The sequence below is a fragment of the Periplaneta americana genome, chromosome 14, assembly GCF_040183065.1.
Source record: "Periplaneta americana isolate PAMFEO1 chromosome 14, P.americana_PAMFEO1_priV1, whole genome shotgun sequence".
NCBI classification, from domain to species: domain Eukaryota; kingdom Metazoa; phylum Arthropoda; class Insecta; order Blattodea; family Blattidae; genus Periplaneta; species Periplaneta americana.
In genome coordinates, this window is record NC_091130.1 from 76,525,161 (window position 1) to 76,549,341 (window position 24,181).

At 35.8% G+C, this 24,181-nt stretch overlaps 1 protein-coding gene across 1 annotated transcript in view; it reads left to right on the plus strand.

Annotated features, from left to right (window-relative positions):
• The window catches only part of LOC138713469 (hemolymph lipopolysaccharide-binding protein-like), a 28,144-nt gene extending 7,280 nt beyond the window's left edge, over window positions 1-20,864 (plus strand). The window contains exons 2-5 of the mRNA XM_069845594.1: window positions 4,523-4,589; window positions 14,582-14,663; window positions 15,812-16,093; window positions 20,369-20,864. Of these exons, the coding sequence (XP_069701695.1) occupies window positions 4,560-4,589; window positions 14,582-14,663; window positions 15,812-16,093; window positions 20,369-20,520 (546 nt within the window). The 5' untranslated portion in view covers window positions 4,523-4,559 and the 3' untranslated portion in view covers window positions 20,521-20,864. The remainder of the gene's footprint in view (window positions 1-4,522; window positions 4,590-14,581; window positions 14,664-15,811; window positions 16,094-20,368) is intronic.
• The last annotated feature ends 3,317 nt before the right edge of the window (window positions 20,865-24,181 follow it).

Consider the following 24,181-nt stretch of genomic DNA (forward strand, 5'->3'; position numbering starts at 1 on the left):
GTTCTGCCTTCTTTGAACTGTCGCACTCACGAACGTACACTTAGCGGCAAAAAGAATGGGTCGGCCGACAATTTCTAAGTTCCAGAGACATAACATTGCGCATGCCCGTCTGTCAAAGCCGTAGTTGACTAGGTAACACATAATTAAACCATTTAAATTTGCTATATTTTGTTTAAGAGTCTGAAATATGTAATAAAATCGAATGGCGGGTTGATTCTAGATACATCAGGGCACTTGAAGAGTGAAATAATAATAAAATTGATAAATACAAAATCAACCGGAGCGAATATGAACAGGAAAATCACGTATTATGCTGTAGTCACAGTAGCGTAAGTCGTTATGGCATTGGTCTAGTGAACAAGTTAATAGTAGTAGTTCAAAGTTCGAATCTCTCCTAAACTTTTTTTTTTAATTACAAATTTGCCATCATATATGCCTTGCAAAGCTATAATTATGTGGCGATGCCCAAACTCTAATAAATAATAAATCTCCCTCTCTCTTTCAAGCAATACTGCTATCTGTTAATACAACGTTCTGTCTCGTCATTACGCTTGAAGTTGGCACAGAAACAATAACTCATTGCCCTGATTCGCATAGGTTATTCTGCGTATGCTACTCTCCGACAGGACTTCGATTGGAGAAATGTCATTTTCTCCGACCAGGTAATTGTCTCCAATAGCAAGGATAGTACTCCCCTAATTCATTGTATGAATGGCCACCGATACGATGAACGCTTCGTGAGACGAATTATTAACAAGTCGGGTTGCGTGAGGGTCGAGTGTTTGGGGTGGTTGTCTTACGATTGGGCAGGACTTCTGGAACGCATGCACGGGAGGTTTACGGCAGAAGTCTACGAACACATTTTGGCAAATGTAATGAATGATCCCTTATTTCCAATTTAGAGCATAATTTACAAAGAGGATTGTATACATTAAATAAAATATTAAAAGATTTTGGGATGGAAATTTCAGCACAAAAATCAAAAGTATTGGCATTTTTAGGACAAGACCCAGTCAGAAGTAAGATAATACACAATAACCAATGCCTCGAACAAGTGCAAAATTTCAATTATCTGGGTTGTGAAATATCTTATCAAAAAGAAAAAGATGTGAACAAGAAAATTACCAAATTTACACAAATTCTAGGAATAATAAACAATACATTAAAAACTAAATTAGTAAAAAATCTACAAGAATAAAAATATATAATACACTAGCATTACCCTCCCTTTTATACGGAAGCGAGATTGGGTCATTAAAGAAAAAAGACATGAACAGAATCAAAGCAACGGAAATGAAATTTTTCAGGAGGACAGCAGGATATACTCTTTTATACCGAAAAAGGAATGAAGAAATTTTAGAACAATTAGAAGTAGAGTCAGTAGAAGAAAAAATCAGCAGATACAAATTCAATTGGCTAGATCATGTAAGAAGAATGGAAAATTCAAGAATCCCAAAAATTATGATGCAATATAAACCTAGAGGACATCCTCGACCAGGAAGACCTTTAAGAAGATTGCTAGATGGGGCCGAAACAGGTCTACAGAGGCCTAATTCGTGAAGGATGATGATGATGATGCTGTAATGATCCCTTCCGCCCGAAAACGATATCAGAAAGGAACACTTTTCTTCCAGCAGGATAATCATCCGATATACACCGCCAACCGGATTCAAAGATGGTTTACGAGGAGGCGTGATGTCTACCCAGTCGACTGGCCTCCAAATTCACCAGATAGCCTATGAATCCGATTCAAAATTTGTGGGCTGCAGTCAAAAGGATCCTACGCTCTAATTTGACAGAACAACCACCCGTTCGCACACCTGAGGAATTGTGGGACAGAGTTCTAGATGCGTGGGAGGAGATGGCCAAGAATTTAGACCTGTTCCTTAATCTTGTGGACTCCATGCCGCGCAGAATGAGGGCAGTTGTTGACGCAGGTGGTTTGTGGATGAGATACTAGTCCCCACCACAGGCCTTGTTTTGTTAATATATTAAAAATTTGTTTTTCTTAATTTCATTATTTATTTGTGTTTGAGATACGTCCGGTGTTTTAGATGTGAAACAAGTATTTTTGTTTATACAGGCCAGGTCTCACCTATTAATAACCCATTGGTGATGGGCAATAATATTTTTACAAGGCAGGTATAACGAAGTTTGTTAACAAATGCCATTTCACATTTAAACTGATAGATTAAGTAAAAGTTAAAATAAAAAATAATAATTTTACCGTACCGGGAGGAGATCTCACAACCTCTGGTACGGATGTCAGACTTCTTACCACTGGACCACACACTGCTCGTAAGGTTTACTACATTATAGACGGACGACTTTCAATGAAGAGGCACCACAGCATTGCCTTGCCGTGGGTTACGCTTACACGAATGAACCGCGCTATAGAACTTAGCATTTCTTTCGACTAAGAGTCGGCCCATTCTTTTTGCCGCTAATTGTACATTAGTCACATACGTGACATCATCACCACATGTCTCACTCAACTTTTCGATGAAATTTCAATCGGTGTCACACCACGCAAATTTAGAAAACAAATGAATACACTCTGCTCTGGTAATGGAAACGTCGCCATTTTAAGTATCAAAAACAGTCCTCACTTTCGCCGCAGACGCTAGACTTCTGTGTATCATACAGTGCTGCCATCTCTGTCGCGCATTCACAACGAATGCACGCGTATTTTAAAATAAACCGCTTGTTTCTATCTGCTCCCAGTCCTGAGAAAAAATCGGAGGTGTTATAAGTTGAATGCACTATGTAGACATCCAAATAGACTTATGATTTTTGGCATGATAATTTCAATCTGAAGTGACTTACCATGAGCATTTTGATTTTCTCAGAAAATATGTCATGAAGAAAACTAAAATAAACTCTTTCAAAAATGTACTTCAAACACTGTTGCGTGTGGGAGATACTGGTCTGTTGTGTCGAGGAGTGTGAAGAAGCAGCCATTATAACATGCCTGTATTGTGAAAAGATGCTGTGTGCTGAACATTTCCTGGTAAACCCGCATTATCATGTGTGAACATAACAGGTGAGTTTACCCTAAATATTATCCATTTCGTTTTGAATGCAAATGTGAACATATTCCACTTCCAGATTTCTAACAAGAATGGAATAAAATAGTTTCCTCTCCAAGTAGGTTATGAGCAAGCTGCGTGCAAGAGAGACATAAATCCATATTTTTAAAATTGCTGTATTTCCACAAATATGCAATTCCGAAACGAGAGACCTTCACCTTCGTTTTCAGGAACCTCTAATCAGCCTACATTAACATTTTCAGCCAAATCCATCGTGTCCTACTGAAAACCCTTCCTTATTAGTAAAGGAGGCATTCTTTAACACAGATCTTCAAACTTAGTGACATTGGAAGATTGTGGCTTTGAAATGCGTCATTTACCATATTCAACAAATTTGGTTCCACCAAACAATTTTATGTTTGCAAATCTTAAACAGAACTTGAAAGGAAATAAATTCGAGAGTAATAATCATGTCATGAAAATATTGAATGACTGATTCAAATCAAACAACTTTTAACTTTATTTCAAGGGATGAAACAGGTTTTAGACAATGTCAATAAGTTTGTTGAGTTGCAAGGGTATTATAGGTAAAGAAAAATGTACCGTACATTAATAAAATCCTAACCTTATTTTCTGTAGTGAGCTAAAAGCTGACAAATTCGTCCCTCGTATTTGTTCTTATTTTTGCATTCCTATTCAGACTATTGAAAACAATTTTACTTGTAGCCTCTTAAATAGTAATATTTTCTTTGGATATAAACATTAACCGTTTAACCGTGTAGATAACAAAGTAATCATTAGATGTTTTAATTCCTGAATGGAATATTTAATTTTTTATTTCTGTTTCTTTATTATATTCCCGTACAGTCGTATTTGAAAATCTAATCATTTCATATAAAATAAAATAAATTCAGTGTTATATTACATTATCTTATACATAATTAACATGTCCTAAGAATCCTATAATTGCTATTATAGCTTTAATTCCTAACGGTATACAGGGTTTTCATTTCAAAACTTCCTTGTATAGAATAATATTATTTTATTCCAATTAAGTTTAATTTAAACAAAAAAAAAAAAAAAAGCAAATCAATTTAGATACTGAGAGGGAAGTTTAATGTCAGTATTAATTGAATTTGACGTTTCACTGCCATAATCTCTATATAATGAGGCTTAATTATGAGAGAGAATTCATTTGTTCTAGTCTCTTTTGTTTGTTTTATGTGTAACTGTTTTACTGAATCACCCTGTATAATTAAATAATTACTGCTACTGTTCCTTATCCCAATTATTTTTCATAGCCTAATAGTCGTGCAAGTTAGCTTAAGACTTGGTCGAGATATAAACAATATTTCCCAGAACTGTTTTAAAATCCTCCAGAAACAGCTTATATACCGGTACTGTATGTACCTCTGCTCGATTTGCCTCATCTTTCCATTTAATGTAAACAGAACGCTGAATGTTTACTCACTACTTTCTCAATGCATTTGCAGACAGCCGAGTGACTGGATTTCGATACGTTACACCATCATGTCTCCTCTACTTTACGCTTTGATCCTGGTAAGTCGATTTATTTCTTTCACTTGACAATTGTCTTATGCTGTAACATTGTACAGTAGTAACAGAATTTATCACACGTTAAGAATGAACTCTTTATGGGCTTTGGTTTCTTCTTGGATTGTTATGAAATGTTATCAAAAAGTTATCGACTTTTCACCTTCAGCTGACGTAACACGGGGTATTAAGGGGGAGGTACACTTTCGCTAGTATAATTTTAAAATATATTTCAACATTTTTTTTTTCCTTAGAGTCTATAGATCCTCTGGAAACAAAAATTCGGGTACTTAATATACACTATCTGTACATCAATAAATAATTTTAATGTTTTTGAAAACTCAATAGTTATTTTTTAATTGTGAAAAAATTTTTAGATTTTTTTTCAGTCGGACAGCGTTTAAATGTTAACACAAAATGTACTTAAGATAAATCAGTGAAACTTTGTATTAATGTAAAGTTCCTCATGTGCACAACATACAGTAAAATCTTTAAGACAGAGTGAAAAATATTATTTAAAAAAATTAATTAATCTAAATTTTTTTAAAAGAAATTAGTATAAATTGAAATAAAAGAATGAAAAAAATTTTAAAAATATTTAACATGTAAGAGGTTTTAGTGTGTGGTAGACATGTTTATTAAAAATAAATCAATAGAAGAATTACGTCAAAATTCAAATATTTGAGTAATTTAACACTGAAACGCTGCCCGGCTGAAGAATATTTTCAATTTTTTTTTTCATAACTAAAAGGAAATCATAATCATCTCCTTCAAGGTGGACCGATTCCTGTCCGTTCCTACTCAGAGACTATTAAAAGTATATATTGATGTACAAATATTGTATATTAAGCATGTAAATTGCATTTAAATTTTTATTCCCAGAGGGTTTGTGGATTCTGAGAAAAAAATGTTAAAATATAGTAAAATTATGCTGGCGAAAGATGTACCTCCATCTTAAACTGAGAACGATTAAGTATCGAATTCATGTCCATAGTTTCTATATAGCATTAAAAATTAGCCTTAGGATTTTTCTTTGTATTAGTATCTTTTTGTTTTTGAGCAGTTTCCTTTATTATGAATTTATTCATTATCAATAATAGTTACATCGCAATCGCTGATCACTTAAAATTCCAAAACTTGCGACAACGATCATCACAAAAAACTATTACTGAAACTGCATGTTGATGACGATTAGATCTACTTTTAAATTTAGAAACAAATCTAATTGTTTATGAAAACAATGTTGAACATCAATAATTATTTGTTAATTGCTGTTAGACAAAAGTACAATCGAATACGCTGATAATAAAATTACAAATGTTATATCCGTAGTGCGTATTATTCATGTTTGGTAATGCAGTACTTATGATCATTACTGTTCAATTGGAGTAGGTGAAAAATTTGAACTGAACTGAAAAGAAAATGAGTCGTAGACAAAGAAGTAGAGTAGTCGTTGCACCGTCTACTTCACCTATCTCAAATACAGGAAGAAAGAAGGGGAGAGGCCACTGTGAGTTGTGTCACTAACATGTTCATTACGACAGCTGACAATCCCTATGGATTTGAAATAATTGTCTTTGTTTCTGCCCTAGTTCATCTTTAAAACAAATTAATCATTTTTTTAATGCGAAGAATCTCTCTTTCAGTTATCTTTGCGGAGAGACGCCCTGGTTCTATATTTTGTAGTGGTTGAAAGTGGCTTGTCACTCCGAATTCGATGCCTATGCCCCTAATTATTATATCGTACAAATTAAAGTTACTATAAATTTTATTTTTATTTTGGTAAAAACAATTCATAACGTTAATTATAATCACGGATTAACAATAATTTCTTTACTGTGTTAATATTATAAAGTACCTGGCTGACTAGATTCGAAGTGGTGTCCTCATTGTCCAAAGTCTAGTGAGGTCTAGCGCTATCTTCTGATTTCCTGTTGTGGTGGGGTGTGTTCATCATAGTGTTGAAAAGAATTTGTGTTTTGAAATTCAGTTGAGTGTTCAGGATGTCCTGTGGGTGTGTTTTTGTATGTTCGAAAATTTCATATTGATTTAGAGCAGGCTTGCAGAACAGGGCGGCAATTGTGGCTTTGCGTCACTCATCGGAAACGTCACGCATCCCTTCCTTCTACCCCCGCGTCATTGAGTTGGTAGGGGAGGGGATTTGTATTCATTGTCTATGTTATGTGATTGGCTACGGGGCACAGTGACGTCATTAAACCCCAGTGTTCTGTGGGCGGGGAAGCAACGCTTTCCCCAAGCTTTCCACCCCTTTCTCGCTAGTTCTGTAACCTTGATCTAGAGTGTCAAGTTTCGGTTTTTCGACTGGATGTATGGTATTTTCATGTCAGTGTCTATGTTGCTGTAGTTGTGATTGGAGTTTGTGATATGTTCTGCGTAGGTTGAATTGTTGTGTGGTTTGGTTATGGCTGTGATAAACCTTTTTAATTGTAATTTTTGCATCTGGATAATACTATCTTCTTTTATTATTGTAGTTGTATTTCTGATGGTGTGAAAGAGAAGGCCTGATGGCCTTAGCTAGCCCATAATGAATAAATAAATAAATAAATAAATCTAAAAAATAATGCATAATATTTGTCACTGAAACTACACTGACTTGTAATTTGTACTGATCATAATTGTCCCTGGATTTATTAGTTCGAGGAAAATGTATTCCATGGGTAGGAAAAAAGTTCGGTTTTGTAATATACTGTGTTATTTTTTGGCACCAAATAGAAGACTCTTCCAATATCACTGGTCAACAATGATTTTGTTAAATAAATAATTTCGGGTGTTTCTTATAATTGTCATCTGCTGATTCCAAAAATTAAGTCAGAAATTTTCCATCACCCACCATTATTTTTTAATTTTTAATTTTTTTTTTTTCAGTTTATTAGCATTTGTAGCATATAACATGCTGATTAGAAGGAGTATTTTACATTTATATTTCATTCCATTGTGTCAACAATTGACTTATAACGTTTGGTGATTGTTGCCTGTGAATTCACGAATAACAACAATGACATTTCCCTCACAGAATTTTTATTGTAAGGTAAAGTTCCCAGATGAATAGACGCTTTCTTTCAAGAAAGAAGTTAATCCTGTGCTGTCTTCCGTTGTCAATTGATTTGTGATAGGAGCAGTGGCGTGCGGTGACCGTTCAGACAGCCGAAGCACTGACTATTATAATTTTTAGGTAAACAATGGTAAATCAAGGGGCTTGCCTTGATAAAATCACAACTGATAATAATTTAAAAGAACATATATTAAAATAAGTAGACCTAATATCAATTTAAATTTCTTAAAGCTATCATTAAACATTTGATATAAAATAACAAGCTTCTGGCTTTAAACTCACCCTTGGCACTTCTCACAGCAAGATCAACGGAACTGAAATTCAATCCTTCTCTCCTGGGAAGCAAATTTGGTAACCACCTCATCTAAGAACTCTTTCTTCTTCCTGAGTTCTCCTAGTAGGCGCACTTCAATTGAAATAATTCTCCAGTAGAATTTCGAGAGTAGCTTTTGATTCTCTTCAGCGTTGAAAATGACCTTTCTACTGAAGACGTACTCACAGGAATTGCACACAGTAATGTCACTAACACTTTAAACTGCTGAAAGCTTCTTTCAGCATTGAATTAGTACTCAATAGTTTTGCAAGTTCACTCATGGTTTTATTTCTAAACTCTACACTGCTGTACACTACAATCAGCTCATTTTTCAATCGAATGATGTCGAAAAATTTTCCATATGTATCTATGAGACTTTGAAAGCAACTTTCTGGGAATTGGTTAGTATATTTTTCATAGTTTTGAGGCGACAATAAATTTAAAAATTTCAGTTTAGAATAATCTTGAAATCTTACATCCAAGCGGTTATCAATATTATCAAACACTTCGCAATAGATTCGTTTATAGTTGATATTTTTTCTCTTCGGAGGCTCACCTACTTGAGACACGGTTTCTTGGAAAATCCCTTCATAATCGTCACGTAATGCGGCTATGGAACGGCGAGTTTCTTGTATTTTCTCTTGACAGTACAGAATATCATTTGCTTGGTTCTGTAGGATGTTGTACAACACATCGGTGAAGCTAAATATTTTGTCAAACGTATTTAAGAGAAAAACAAATTTGAAATCTTCCAAAAGTGTAAAAAAGCCATTAATTGGTGCTAAAATATCTGACTCAATTTCTTGAGGGTGTTCTAGCATAGCACAAAATACATTCCAAAGTTGAATTCTGTTCCTTCACACAGTGTTTACCAGTCTTGATGAATAATTCCATCGCGTTGGACAGACGTGTGGAAGACGACGTTGCAAAAATTGATCCAAAAAGTTAGCACGTTTCGGCGATCTTGAAAAAAAAGCTGCAAGTCCATTAAGCGTACTAAAAAATATTTTACACTCAGGTATTTGGCTGGTGCTTTGAGACAAAACGAGGTTAAGGACATGGGCATAACAGTGAAAAAATACGGCTTCTGGATGTGATTAATCAAATTAATGCTTCTACTCAATTCAAATTTCCCGCCATCGTCGCTGCACTGTCATACGTTTGTGCAATCAATTTTTCATTACATCCGAATTCTGATAAGAAGTGCCGGATAAGTTCTGCAATAGCTTGGGCATGTTTGTCACTACTTATATCACAGAACCCCAAGAATCTTTCCTTTATCTCTCCTTCATGCACATAACGCAGGACAATAGAAAACTGTGCTTTATTTGCCACATCTGAAGTTTCGTCAACCATGACGGCTACAAAAGGAACTTCAATAATTTCCTGCTTTATAGCTGATAAAACGGTTGAACCTACAGCTTGGATTAGGTCATTTTGAATTCGATTAGAAATTCCTTTGAACACAGTAGAGGTTTCTAAATGCTCCGCTAAAAGAGGATCATATTCTGCAGTGTACTTCAGCAATTCCACATAATTGCCCCAATTAACAGAATTTTCTGTTTCGTCATGGCCTCGAAAAGCCAACTCTTGTTTTCCCAGAAAACACACTGCATTAATGACCCTTTTAAGGATGTCCCTGTTCCGCTTTACCTTTTGATTGTGTAGAGATATTTCATTTTTAAGCTGGTGGTGAAGTGCAGTTTCTATTCTATTTTCCCCAAAAGCAGGTATAGCTACAGGCGATCGTAGATGGTTAACAGACAGCCCGTGTTCGGCTATAGATTTTACTAAATTTCCCAAACGCGTGTACCCAGTTCTGGTCCAACTAGTATTTCTATCCTTTCCAAACAATAGACAGTACCAGCAAAACACCGCATTTAGCTCAGCGCTGCCGGCTAACAAGTCACATTTGCTATACATATTAGACTGAAAATGTCTAGTAAATTTACTGGTCTTTTGAACCAAGTTCGGTAGTTCTGGTGTTGGCCGTCCATTTTTAATTATCTCATTTTTTTCTTGGAAAGAATGAGCGGAAAAGTTCTTCAACACAAGCTCTTTTATAATACATGTAGACATTGTTCTATATTATATAATGTATTGTATTATTAGTTACTACCTGGTACCTTCATGAACTAAAACATTTTCACACACATTCGACAAACATGTACACTGAAGAAAACATAACTGTTTCTGATACACTTTACATTTTCTATATACAACTTCTCACATGTGACTCGAAATTACGGAGAATGCTTCTGAGCGCGACGGTCTGAACAACACTACAAAAAAAAATAGGGGCGAAGTGTGGCATCTTTTCCCCCCCCCCACATAAATAACCCTATTTTACATGAGTATATTAGGGTTAAAGTTTTCTACATACTTGAGATAATATAATATAAATACATTTTTAACATATTTTTTTTCTGTCAATGTTATGAATAAGAGAAATGTAAACTTAATTTTACGACAGTTACAACTATCAACACAAACACATGAGAAATCTACATCATACATATAGAAAGCGCTTAACTTACTGCTCTAAAAGAAAGCAACACACAGGTATAGTCGGTGACTCAGGAGAGGACGAGCGCGGAAGGGAACAGAAGAAAGGGTGGTAAACAGATATCATTACGACAACAGTGCAATACTTGTACTACTAGTAGACGGAAATAATGTTTCCACTCACTAGTAGTACAAGTATCGCACTGTTGTCGTAATATAATCTATTATCCACTCTTTCCCCTCACTCCGTGCTCGTCGTCTTCTGAGTCACCGACAGTACTCGTCTCCATGCTCTTGCAGGCATTATAGTTGACACGCGTAACAGTGACGTCACAACCCATTCTAGCTTCGGATTGTGGGGTGCAGACGCACATAGCCCGTGGCCTTCATCAAGGGTGCGCGCGCAATTCCTTCACTGTTCAGCCGAAGTAGAAATTACAATGCTTCGGTTCGCTCACAATGCTCATACCAATAATGTAACGTATTACGCTCTAAGTTCTGTACGTTCTGAAGAAATCTGACGATTTTATACAGATATTATTGAATAATCGTGTAATTATAATGACATAATATATTGTTACCGAAGCAGTGCTTCAGTAGCTTACCCTGAATGCACGCCACTGGATAGGAGTGTATACACCGTACCTAATAGTGCATTGTGAAGTGTTTATTGTATACGAAACATGTCTCGAAAGTATCTTAATGGTAGAAACAACTTCTGTTACGTGTGTGGTGAGCTCACTTTAAATGCGGAGAGGCGAAATTTTACTCCTTTAATTAGAAGAGCTTATTACTGTTATTTTAACAACAAAATAGACCAGAACAATACATGGGCCCCGGAAATCTGTAACACTATTAACTGGCTGGTTAAAAGGCTCCCGTCATATACCTTTTGCAGTCCCTATGATATGGCGCGAACCTAAGGATCATTTGACAGACTGCTACTTCTGCTTGACAAATATATATGGAATAAGTTCAAAGTCCAAACACGCTGTTAAATATCCATCTTTAGATTCAGCAATTCGACCGGGTGCTTCATGGGCCAGAATTTTTCGTACCAACTCCACCAGATGACATAACATTGAGTGAAGTAATTCAAAGTGTTCCTGATGTTTGGAATGAATTACAGAATGATCCAGATTTTGTAGAAGATGATACTATAAATATACTATAAATGGACCTCACATTCTAACACAGGAGGATTTAAATGATTTGGTTCGAGATCTTGGTTTAAGTAAAAGCAAGGCAGAATTACTCTCCTCAAGATTGAAAGGCTGGCAGCTGCTGCAAGGTGACATCAAAGCAAGTTTCTTCTGCCATCGTCAAAAGGAATTTGAGCATTTGTTTTCTAAACAGGAGGACCTAGTTTTCTGCAGTGATGTTGAGAATTTGTTCGAGTCACTGGATGTTGAGCATAAACCTGAGGATTGGCGTTCGTTCATAGACTCCTCGAAAACAAGTTTGAAAGGAGTGTTACTACATAATAGAAACAAATATCCATCCATTCCTCTAGCCCATGCAGTATGAAGGAAAACTATAATAAATAATATGAAACTCTTACTATCCACTATCAAGTATGACAATTTTACTTGGCAGATATGTGGGGATTTGAAAGTAATAGCTATCTTACATGGGTTACAGCTTGGCTATACTAAATTTTGCTTATTCTTGTGCAAATTGGATAGCAGAGATAAAATTAATCATTATATAAAAAAGCACTGGCCAAAATAGGGTATCACTTAATCCAGGACAAGAAAATTTTATTCACCAACCACTTGTAAATTCTGAAAAAAATCTTATTGCCTCCATTACAGATCAAACTAGGCTTAATTAAGAATATTGTGAAAGCAATGGATCGTGATGGCAGTGCATTTATCTTTCTGAAAGATAAGTTTCTTTCAATTCATTCTGCAATTTTCAGATGCTGTAGATGGATCTTCGCGTGAAGCAGGAATAGCAGTGTCATCAGCGAAAGTAGCCACCAATACTTCATTAGAAATTGGAAAATCAATTGTATAAATGGTATATAGTATAGGGCCTAAGAGTGGTACAAATGGTATTTTATTTAACGAGTTTAATTGTAGAAGTTATTCTGAGTCGAAATTCAACGTGGCCGACAAATGGCTGACAGATTTCGCCTAGATTACTCTGTCAGGGTCAGGGATTTTTAACGTTTCGTAAAACTGCGACCGGAATCTGCAGCATTACGCCTATACTTTTCCCGGAGAAAGCGATACTAATGACTTTATTGCCCTTTATAAATTCACCGCCGATGGTGGATTTGAACTCGCGAACCTAATTCCATAGTAACCACTAGACCAGCGCTTCTCAAACTTTTTTGAAGTAGGGACCGCTTTTTTTAAGTCAGAACAGTTCCGCGGACCACCTTACTCTTGTTCCCTTCGAAAGCAAATTTATCATTTTTAGCATATTTTAATACCATTGTTAGTATTAATTATTAGTATTATTATTAATTGTATTTTTATTAATTGTGTTTATTATTGTCTTTATTGAGTGTAATTAGTTACCACTGCCACCGGGTATATACCCATTGCAGTGTGAATAAATATATACAACATACATACCAGTATATTTATAATTTAAAATATAATTAATTATAATACTTTTGTAATTATATTTTTTGTAGACAATCACAAGAAACTTATAACAAATTCTATACTTTGTTGATTTATCGCTTGCCTGTTAGCAGTTAGTTGTTTTATTTCAGTAGGTTATTTTACGACGCTTTATCAGCATCTTAGGTTATTTAGCGTCTGAATGAGATGAAGGTGATAATGCCGGCGAAATGAGTCCGGGGCCCAGCACCGAAAGTTACCCAGCATTTGCTCATATTGGCTTGAGGGAAAACCCCGGAAAAAACCTCAACCTGGTAACTTGCCGACCGGGAATCGAACCCGGGCCACGCTAACCGTTACTCCACAGGTGTGGACAACAGTTAGTTCCTTAAAATCCTTCTTATGGGGTACACCCTAGTAGTTGTCTATGTCTTAGTTGTTTGAAATCCTTCTTATGTGGTACACGGTTGTAGTTGTCTATGTCTTCGTTAAATAGTGCCCATTATAAATAATAGAAAAGTGGCTTCGATCCAGATCTTTGAAAAGAAAGGAACATGAAGATACGCTTCATTTAGACAGTGCTAATAGTTCAGAAGCTGTGTGTGAAGAATTATATTAATTATAGTGCCATTAAAGAAATATGTAGTCCTAGTGGTAACTATTAAAAAATACTTTCGTAAATATGACGCGAATTATTTGGAACTTGGATTTACTTGGTGTGGCAATGAGATTGAACCAAAACTTCGGTGCGTTGTTTGTTACGAAGTGCTTTCAAACGAGTGTATGAAACCCGCGAAATTGAAACGGCATTTAGAGACGAAACACGCAAGTGTAAAAAGTAAACCTGTCGGATTTTAAAATAGGCGGAGTCTAAAATTTCTTATATCGTCATCTGGAAAAACAAATATAAAAATTAATGCAGTAACATGCCCGATTTTCAACAAGTAAAAACGCAATTTGGCACGTTCTATTATTGGTTCACGAACTACAGTACGTGCTTATTTCAATGTGGATACTGGGTGTCGGCAAAATTATTATGAAAGTCATGAATACATGAAAAGGTTCCTTTGTTATTTTGTTCCTCTGTTATGAATTCGGGTGGTCCCTGGCTGGGTTACAGGCTCGGCGCCAGATATGCAGGGAAACGATGGCGAGAAACGCCACGTTCATAGTGCTTTAAATCCCTCTTTTGTTGCTGAGACTAGACTGGAAAATGGATAGACGGGTAGGGTAAGAAATTTCATAAAATATTAGAACTGGGAGAAAAAGTGAAAGGCAATTGCCATGTATCATTTCCAAACTATTAGATTTTCAGCTATAGTGTGATACGAAATTCGTTTGAATTTTATTTTTTCTTCTATCTTTTTTGAAGGGCCACAAGAGCAGAACTCGAGGACCACAGGTGGTCCGCGGAACATAGTTTGAGAAACGCTGCCTAGATAACCGGGGACGATGATCGAAGTTTGACGATGATCGAAGTTTTGGTGGTGGTGGTGGTGGTGGTGTCTGTAGCTATCTTCTTGTGTTGCAGGTGCACCTGGCTCAGCATGCTCAACAAAGAGGCGTCGGCCAGTGGGAAGTTGATATCGACCAATCCATAGCGAAAATTAAAGGTACGGAGGCCATAGACATATACGCAAATATTACAGGGGCCGTCAAAGTTATAAATGGAACTGTAACAAATAATCAGCCGGGCACCAGTCAAGTAAGCGAGACTATTTCTTTCTGTGGAATTTGTAGCGAACAGATTTACAGTAGATCTTTCTTCCCTCTCAGTACTTGAATGTCCCCTGCTATTCCAATTCCACCATTGCTCCATTATCTGAATATACTTTGTACGGACAAGGAATTGTAAAAATGTTAATATCTCCTTACTCAACCAAATGTTTTTTACATGCTGGTAATAAAAACAGCACCAAAAAATTAACATATTTTTGTAATCAGTTAGTACACTTATCTTTAAGTTGGAATTGACAGTGCTTCTTTTATCTTCTACTGCCAAAGGCGAATTGGTTTTGGCGGTGTTACTTATCTTCTTCGGCTCTGCGACAATTAATCTTATTGCCCAGTCATTTAACGGTCTTGCTAGTTTACGGTTTTTTTCGCCCCACCCTCCCTGAAAAATTTACTCAAGTCCCATAAGTGAACGAAGTGAGACAAGTGACCTTTAGGCTAGGAGTTCGCGTAAATGTTAAGATGAGTGCCAAGAACCCTTGCAATGATGCGAACTCTTGTATCTTTTAGTTTACTCCTTTTTTACTTGGTTATTTGGCGACGCTGTATCAGCTACTAGGTTATTTAGCGTCGATGGAATTGGTGGTAGCGAGATGGTATTTGACGATATGAGGCAGAGGATTCGTTGCAGATTGCCTGACATTTTCTTTACTGTTGGAAAAATCTCGGTAAACCCACCCAACCAGGTAACCAGTCCAAGCGTGAATCGAAATCATGCCCGAACATACTCCTTCTTCCTCCATGATTGATTGATTGATTGATTGATTCTTTTACGGTGACTGTGTTCAGGAGGAGAATTTTGGGTATTCCACCCAGTCGTTCTGGAACTGTTGGACCCAATACAGTATGTCTTGCTGCTTGACCCATTTGTTTGGAGTAGCCAGACACAGCAGCATTACGGGCCCAACATAATAGGTGACTCTTTAGTTCGCGCTGTATTGACAGCATGGCAGATGTTTTGTTATATTTGTCTATGTGCTGTGGAGACCTGTGTTCAGAGTATGAGGGGAGATTTCAATTTCTACAGCACCCAATTCTGACCGACAAGCGCCCAGGGCTCCGGGATACGAATTGGTTCCCGGGCTTGGATACTACAAACTGCACCCCGAGGTGAGAAGGTGGCACGAGGCCCTCGATGCCTGCAAGAAGGAGGGCACACATCTCCTAATCCTCAACTCCGAAGAGGAAGCCAGAGCCATGAACTACTTCTGGCAGAAGTATCCTAATTTCGCCGGTGCCACAGTGCAGACCTGGGCGTGGATTGGCTTCCACGACCAGTTCAAAGAAGGGGAATACGTCACTGTTTTCAGTAAGTTTGCTGTCATTTATTAACTCATGAATTATTTAAGGAATTATTATTTATATATGCTGGTATGGTAATTCATGTTATGAAAATGCACAGTATCCAAATTGAATATCTCAATGAAAGTTAGAAATTGAATATTTCATGTTTAATTGAGATGATTGACGCATTGTTGTTCGTTCATTATACAGTATGTGCATATTTTGGAAGTTCGTGCATATTTCGACATTAAAGTATATTGAATTGCATATTTTTATTTCTTTCGCGAAAATTGTTTTCTGTTTTTATATTCTTTATTAAACATGTAGTAATTATTTACTTTAGCTTACGACTTTCTCCACAAAATTTATTCATGACACTTTGATTTGACTTGGAGAAAGCGTACAAACTACTAAAATAGAACTGAAAGCAATAATTTTCATATAAATTATTTACTTGCTACTTACGATTTTAAGGTGCGGTACCATAGTTTCCCCTAACTATGGTCCACATTTTTCTTTGTATATTCAGTACTATTCATTCAGATTAAGTGAAATTTTGGCTTCGGACTCTTGTAAGTGTATATTAAAGAAATATTGACATATGTTTTAAATTATATAATTACAATTGTTAAAAAAATAATAAACATTGGTACATAGTTGTATTCTGATTTACCCAACTATGGTCCACTCATATATTCATGCTTGAAAGCAAGAATGGACTATAGCTGGAGCTCTAATTATTCGTAAATCAATACATTGAGTTTCTAAGTTAAGGGTAGAAACATAATCTAGCACAGAAATATTTAAAATAATGGAAAAGTACATGGAGTCTTTTTATTGGTACACATTGCATAAACATACAATAAACAAGTGAAATCTGAAAGTCATTTTTCTGCAATAATGAACAACTACACTCTTTTTTATTATCACTTGTGCTATCGTTTTCAACGCCAAACAAAGGATATAATTAAAATTTGTGAAAACTTACAAATTGTATCAATTTTCTTCCAAATGTTCAACTGATTTTGTGGCCACCCAGATGTCGCTAATAGCGGGTATTGCCTCCCCGTGACAGTATGACTGTCACCATTTGCCTATTCAACCCTTCGATCACATTCTGGATGTCAGTCTGGTCGATTCTATTCCATTCTTTACTTAGAACATTTCGGAGCTGCTGTAAGTTGCTGTGAGGAGCTAGACGACTTCTAACTCGCTTCCCTAGCATGACCCACACATGTTCAATAGGGTTTATATCAGAACTTCTTGCTGGCCATGCCATCCTATTCAACACAACGTCGTGAAGGAACTCATACACGATTCTTGTAGCATGAGGGCGAGCATTGTCATGCATTAACAGGAACTTTTCACCAATAAGTGGGGCATATGGTAATTAGACATTCGATGTATCTTGGAGCAATCAAAGCACTTTCATTAATGAAAATAAGTTCTGTGTGAGCTTCATACGAAATGCCACCCCATACCATTACTGATCCACCATGGAAACTGACACGTGAACTGAAGGTACATGAAGAAAAACGTTCTCCTTCTCTTCTCCACACTCTTTCACGTCCATCTGTAAACAAAAATCTCGATTAATCTGTGAAGAGCACTCGTCGACACTCCTCTAGGTTCCAGTTAGCATAATTGTGAGCAAAACGTAGTCGTACAACATGATGTTGCTGGAGCAATTCTGGGCCTTTAGCTGATCTTCTGGAATTCAGCCCACATTCATCCAGACGTCTTCTTACAGTTTCTCTCACTCACGTTAACTTGTCTTATTTTCTGGAAGGCTTTTATGATCTCAATAGCTGTGGAATGACGATCTCTTAATGTGATTAGGACAGTAAAATGTAGTTGACCCGGTTTTTTTTGCCGGTGAGTGTATATTAAAAAACAAAAGTACGGTATCAAAATAAACTAACACATTCTTAGCAAAATATTATGCAAATAAATTCACTGATAATGTTTATTTACCATACTGAGAACTACATTCAGTAGGCTTATTTCGATCCTTTGAATCTCCACTTCTCTTGTTATTCTGAAATTGAAAATAGATCTCACTTTTTCGAGACGCATATGGGGTCTTCAATTTGTTTTATTAGGTTTTCCTTTGTATAGACTAAAATGTCTTCCATTTCTCGCCACCTCAGTAATTGCCGCTTCTTACTATACATGAAACAACAGCTCCATTTTTCTTCACTTCTAAAACTTTCCTTGGCCATAATTCCTCCTCATATGTAACTACCATATAACTATGTGCCTTTAGCATTAATTTAACGGATTTCGTCTTCTTTTCCACACCTGACTCACTGTCTGTAAATATGGAGAGTACACCGGAAACATCATAATCTGTATCCAATTCAATTTCATCGCTCTCCTAGTCACTTACAGGGACGGTTGTATTCCTTCTACTCTGAAGTTTTCATTTTACCGCACTATCATTCGTGCTAGTACCATTGATGCTGAAATAGCCTGTTTCTTTATTTACCGGACTATAATGTCAAATGATGTTTTAGAATATACTGAGATACCGTATATGCAGAAGTGAATAATCACATTGATCACATTTTATTAAAACAAATATTTCAAAATGAAGTACAACTATGCTCCACGAAAAATTGTGGTAGGCTACATAGTTGAGGACTGACTTCTAGCCTTGAGGTTAAACATTTTTCACGCAGAGTCCTTAACCTCTGCCAGTTTAATTATTACGTGAAAATAACACTATATAGCCAGGTTTAATTGTACAAACTATCATATGTATATAACTTATCAGTTCTACAGAGGAGAGCTTAATAAAACAGACAAACACAAACTGAATGATTTCATGTCTTCACGCATTCAATAGAACGATGCACACTGACCTTGTTAAGCATCCCTATCATTGCCACGTGTAATGGTGGATGGAAGCATCTATGGGGAACATGATTCCATCACAGTGGCGCCTGAAATGGCAAACACCGAACTCTTTGGGGGACTAAGTAGTACATAATGCCTTTTGGACCATAGTTGGGTGCTTGGACCATAGTTATGGGAAATGACGGTATGTCTTTCTAGTAGACTTCAGTGTACGGTATAATTGACAGTGGAACGACTAAAGTTTGTGTCTTTGTTTTTGAGGTTCCTTTATAGGGAGCGTTGATCTCTGCTATTTTGTCTTGTGCAAATTAAAGCAAAACAGTCTTTTCTGCTTAATTTTCGTAGTGTTATAAGTATTCCGCAAGTGAAATCAAGAAGTTCTAAATAAATTTTGTCGAGAAAACACGTCGTGAGATAGAGTAAAGAATGCCATCTGTAGATGAAGTAAATTAGCGAAGTGCTTCAAGGATATGGTAGCGATGTGAATATTAATCCTGCCGTGTTACCAGATTATAAGCGTTGTCCCCTCACTTCATGTGATGTAGAAAGGATCTTTTCTATACACAAGTTTATTTTTACTGACTGGGGAAACAAATTACATTTTGAAAACATGGAAAAGATGATTGTGTCGCAAAGTTTCATGCAGTCATTAAGGAATATGAATTGTCTATATCATATTTATTTTAATGAAATTAGCAATAGCCCGTAAGGCAATAACTAAAAAATTGAAGTACCTCTGTTTTTGTTTACAACCAATAATTTTAATATTTCCCATTAATGGCTAGTGTTTTATTTTTCGTAATATCCTATATTATTGTACGTTCGCCGACGGTTCAAATTTAGTGCATTTATAAGTGCATATTCCGGTATTTTTAGCTGATATTTCCATGTATATTTTAGGATTTTTAGAAGGGGAGAATGAGATAGTTCTAAGCCACACAGGCAAAATTCTACAGGAGAGCTTGTTAAATTTTAGAGTCCAATGTTATTTGGTGTGGTAACATCATTTCTTCGGCGTATACTTGAGTTTTTTTTTTATATATTTTAATGGTAACATCCCATATGTGTAGGAAATTATCTCGCACAAAAAAAAAATGATAAAAGTGTGTCTTTGGACTATCTCATTCTGACCCCTTCAATTCTCAACACTAGCCCGATGTCAGTATAAGAAAGATTCACATAATTATTGTCAACTAGGTTCATTTTGCGTAAAATAATTGTCATTAAAATGACGTTTTTTAATTCTATATTGTCTTTCTTTTCAAATAAATATATTAGTTCTTAAGTAAAATGTTTACATGTAATGTGCATCACGCTGGGATGAAGTGTCTCACACACAAAGAAAATTCAAAAACACACCCGTCGAGCAGTGCTAATGACTCAGTTGCTAATTACTGCCTTTTATCGGAAAGCAACTAACATAACTTTTCTACATTTTCAGATGATCCTCTTGCAACCACCGGGTTCATGAAATGGAGCCCTTCCGAACCTCATGGAAAGAATCAAGATTGCGGGCTCTTGGGTATGAATTTCTTGCTCGCTGACTTCCCTTGTAACAGTAAACAGCCATTTTTCTGCGAGAAGGAATTATAGGGGGAAAAAAAAGAAACAGGTCACAGTTGTGAATATATTTTCATTACACATACATAGACTAGTTAAGTATATATACCTAGTTTGTGTTATATTTTTCTGAAGTAAGTTAATTGAAATTACGGTATATACCTACATTCCAGTCAAATTTTAAGAATGTTATGTACCAGAATGTTTAGTCTGCTTAAGAATTTGACTGGGGATTTATGGAACTCTCATTCATTTCATGAAATGTTTGTCTAACATTATATGTTTCAATTTACATTATATTGTACAAGTTGTAACAATATCAAATAATCATTTGTATGTGAGTAAAAAAGATAAAAATATATAATTCTTGCATAGAATACATTTCTTCACAATTCAATGCCACGAATTGCAAGGTACATTCGCAACGCATCAAAAGAAAAATATCTCCCACTTTCACTATAAGCAACTTTCTCAAAAACGCTAAAAGTATGTTGGCATATACCAACCTTATACACAAATCTCGATTAAATTCTTTTTCATATTTTATGTGTGATTTTCATGTTGAAGGCCAGTTTTTGACTGTATAATTAAATGTTTCCATGTACCATTTGTTATTGCGCTTTTCAAAGAATCGAGTTCAATCTGTCCTTATACTTTTTAACAATTTGCATAATTCAGTGCTTTCTCCTTTAATAAGAAAATACTCCTTTCCGAACTCCTCTATAAGTTCGTTCTGAAGAAAACGCTTTGTGCTCTTAATTTTCGACATATTCCTGAGAAGTGTGAATTATAAAACAGCTAAGTTAATAGTAACATAAATATGCATGTAAAATAATCAAATAAATATATGAAAAGAAATGAAGTAATTTTTTTACTCACGGGATATCAAGTACGTGTGGTGATTGCAAGGACCCACGCCAAGCAGAATTAGAAAGGTAATAATGTAATTTCTTACGAAACCAACAGTACCGGTAGTCTCACAGTGCTATCCCACCTTACTGTATGAGTCATGACGTGATGTAGGCTATACTCCGTGCGTTCCAAACTAGTCCGCAGTCTGCTTATAATTTAACAATAAGAAATAGGCTAAAATATTACACTGTATTAACAGAACCATTATAAACACAATATAATAAACGAAGGTAAATAATGTTATGTGAAAAATTATGTTTTTTTTTTCATTCTTTAAACACTTGATCTCTTTTGAGTACCGTAGCTTAAACAGTCATTTTCACTGCAAATTCTGCATACCGGTACTCTTTTAGAACATTGGAGTCAAATTGAACGTTAACTCTTGTAGCAAGGATATTTTGTTTTCCTCTTCAATTTTGGGGGACACAATGCACATCTTCTTCTTCTTCTGCTCCTCCTCCTCCTCCTCCTCCTCCTCCTCCTCCTCAAGAACCACTCCTTCAGCTGCATCCGTTTCCTCTCTTTCATCAGGAAGCCTCGAAATTCACCTTATATTCAGCCTCATTTTTCGAGGTAAGGTGCTTGCTAGTCTTCCTTTCACGTGGAGCTCAAACACAGATGTGGCTATGCTGAAATGTAGGAGAATCACGATAGCTCCTGAATAGTACATAAACATTTACATAGTAGCCTACTTATATCAAGAATAGCGAAAAAGATCGCCATTGGCATCTTATTGTGCGCCGACATGAGCTATAATTTCAACATTTTTTATCAAGACTATCAACTCCTCTCTTCGTGCAATTACAGTATTCTATACGAAGAAATAAATAATGACTCACCCAACAACATTATAGTTACGCAAGTAGTATGCGCTGCACAATGTGTAATTTAGCGAGTCTAGCAGGCCAAAAATTATTTCTCGAAAACTAATTGCTGAATTTTCATACAATTTGGTATGTACCTTCAATTATTGAAGTGGATAAGTTTTTAATAATGAAAATGAAAATAGCAACTATTTTTACTGAAAATAAAATTAGTAATATTGCAAAAAAATTCGATTTGAGTGAAAAAAGAAATTAATGTTCATAACGTGGAATGCGCTTAAAATTGAAAGCGTAAGACGAAGGAATATTGCTACATATGTTACTTGTTCAGACGTCAGATTCATCCCCATCAGAATCTGTATCCTCGCTGCTAGTCTCTCCTTCGGCAGCACCAAGTAATGGAGGCTCGGAGACAACTGCAGCACTACTATTAAAATCGACCGCGATTTTCTCTCCTTAATTTCTTTAAGCTGGTGATGTAAGGGTCCAAAGAAATAAGTAGCCTGAGTAAAAGATAGGTATTTGTGTCTTTCTTGATGTTTTTCTTGCGAAGACTTCTCTGAAAAGTGTAATATATAGCATTTGTTCCTCGTTTCCTGGGCTTCCTCAGATAGTTTGCCAGTAAGTATAATAGCGTTCTGTGACCTTCTGTCCATGAGTCAAGAGATTGTAAAGGGTTGTAGGATATAATACTATTTGTCCAAGCATAAATATAATTCCCTTGTCTACCTTGCATACATGTCAAGTGCCCGTTCATCAGTATTGCAAAACCGCAAGAAAAAGGTTTCTGATATTATGTGTGTAAACGACTTATTAAATTTCCATCTATTCCCGTAATATATGCGAAAGTGGAAACCTCCCTGAAAAATATTCTTGCGGTATTTGCATCGTTTTTAATGCGACTGCTTTGTTTTATCATGTCAACAAGGTATCCCCTTTCCTGCCTGAACCTATCCTATCTTCAATATTTCGCAATAAATAAAACGGTGGATCTAAATTAACTGTTACAAGATTTTGCATTTCCCTTAATTCTTTATAATGATTAAAGGTCAACTGTAAATCAGTAATCAAAGCGAGATTCTTATTAGGTGACAATTGTTGGTTGTTCCTGCGAAACCAATTTTCACGTTTTTTCTCCATTTTTGTCCAACGTTGAATTGATGCAAGTGAAAGCTCTCCTACAATATTGGCCGCATCTCTTTTCGTAGAAGCTCTGAAACTCATATGGACAGCCGAAAGCTTTTCTTCTGGCGATTCTTCTTTAAAAAGTGGACTAGTTTTTTTTTTCCGTTTTGATATTTCGCTCAGTTCTCAGAAAAGTTTACGTGGACGTCCTCGAATGCTTGTACTGGCAGACTCAAATTGGAATTGTTTTGTAGTAGATGGCAAAGTAATATATATTTTATTCTCAGACTTTTCATCTTGGTTCAAACATAGCGCATTATATTTTAAGAAATTTTTCTCATTTGTGCTGTATTTTTCCCACCGTAATCGAATTTTCGAGCATAGATATTTAATTAATTTTTTATTGGCTGTAAAATGTCTTCAGAGTAATCTTGGAGATCAAAATGTTCAGTTATATTTGAGAATTTCACTTTTCTCTCGCTCTTGTTCCACATCTGGAAAATAGCTGTCCGGGTTACGGAGCGCATGGTATCTGAAAATAATTAATAGCTACTATGTATGCACCTGTTTGCAGAAAAAAATCACGACGTCGTATTCAGAAAAGTATAATGAATATCTCTACAAAATTTTATCAGGTGATAGAGGGCTACACCTTTTAAAAGTCAAACCGAAATATATAATAAGGTAAAACTCAAACTCTTTGCACATGTTTATTCAGACACTTATTTTAGACAATAAGATAATAATTTATGTCACGAAAATTAGTTTATGTAAGTACATACCTTCTTATAATATATCCAGACTCTGTATTAGAAAAAAATATTGTACTAACT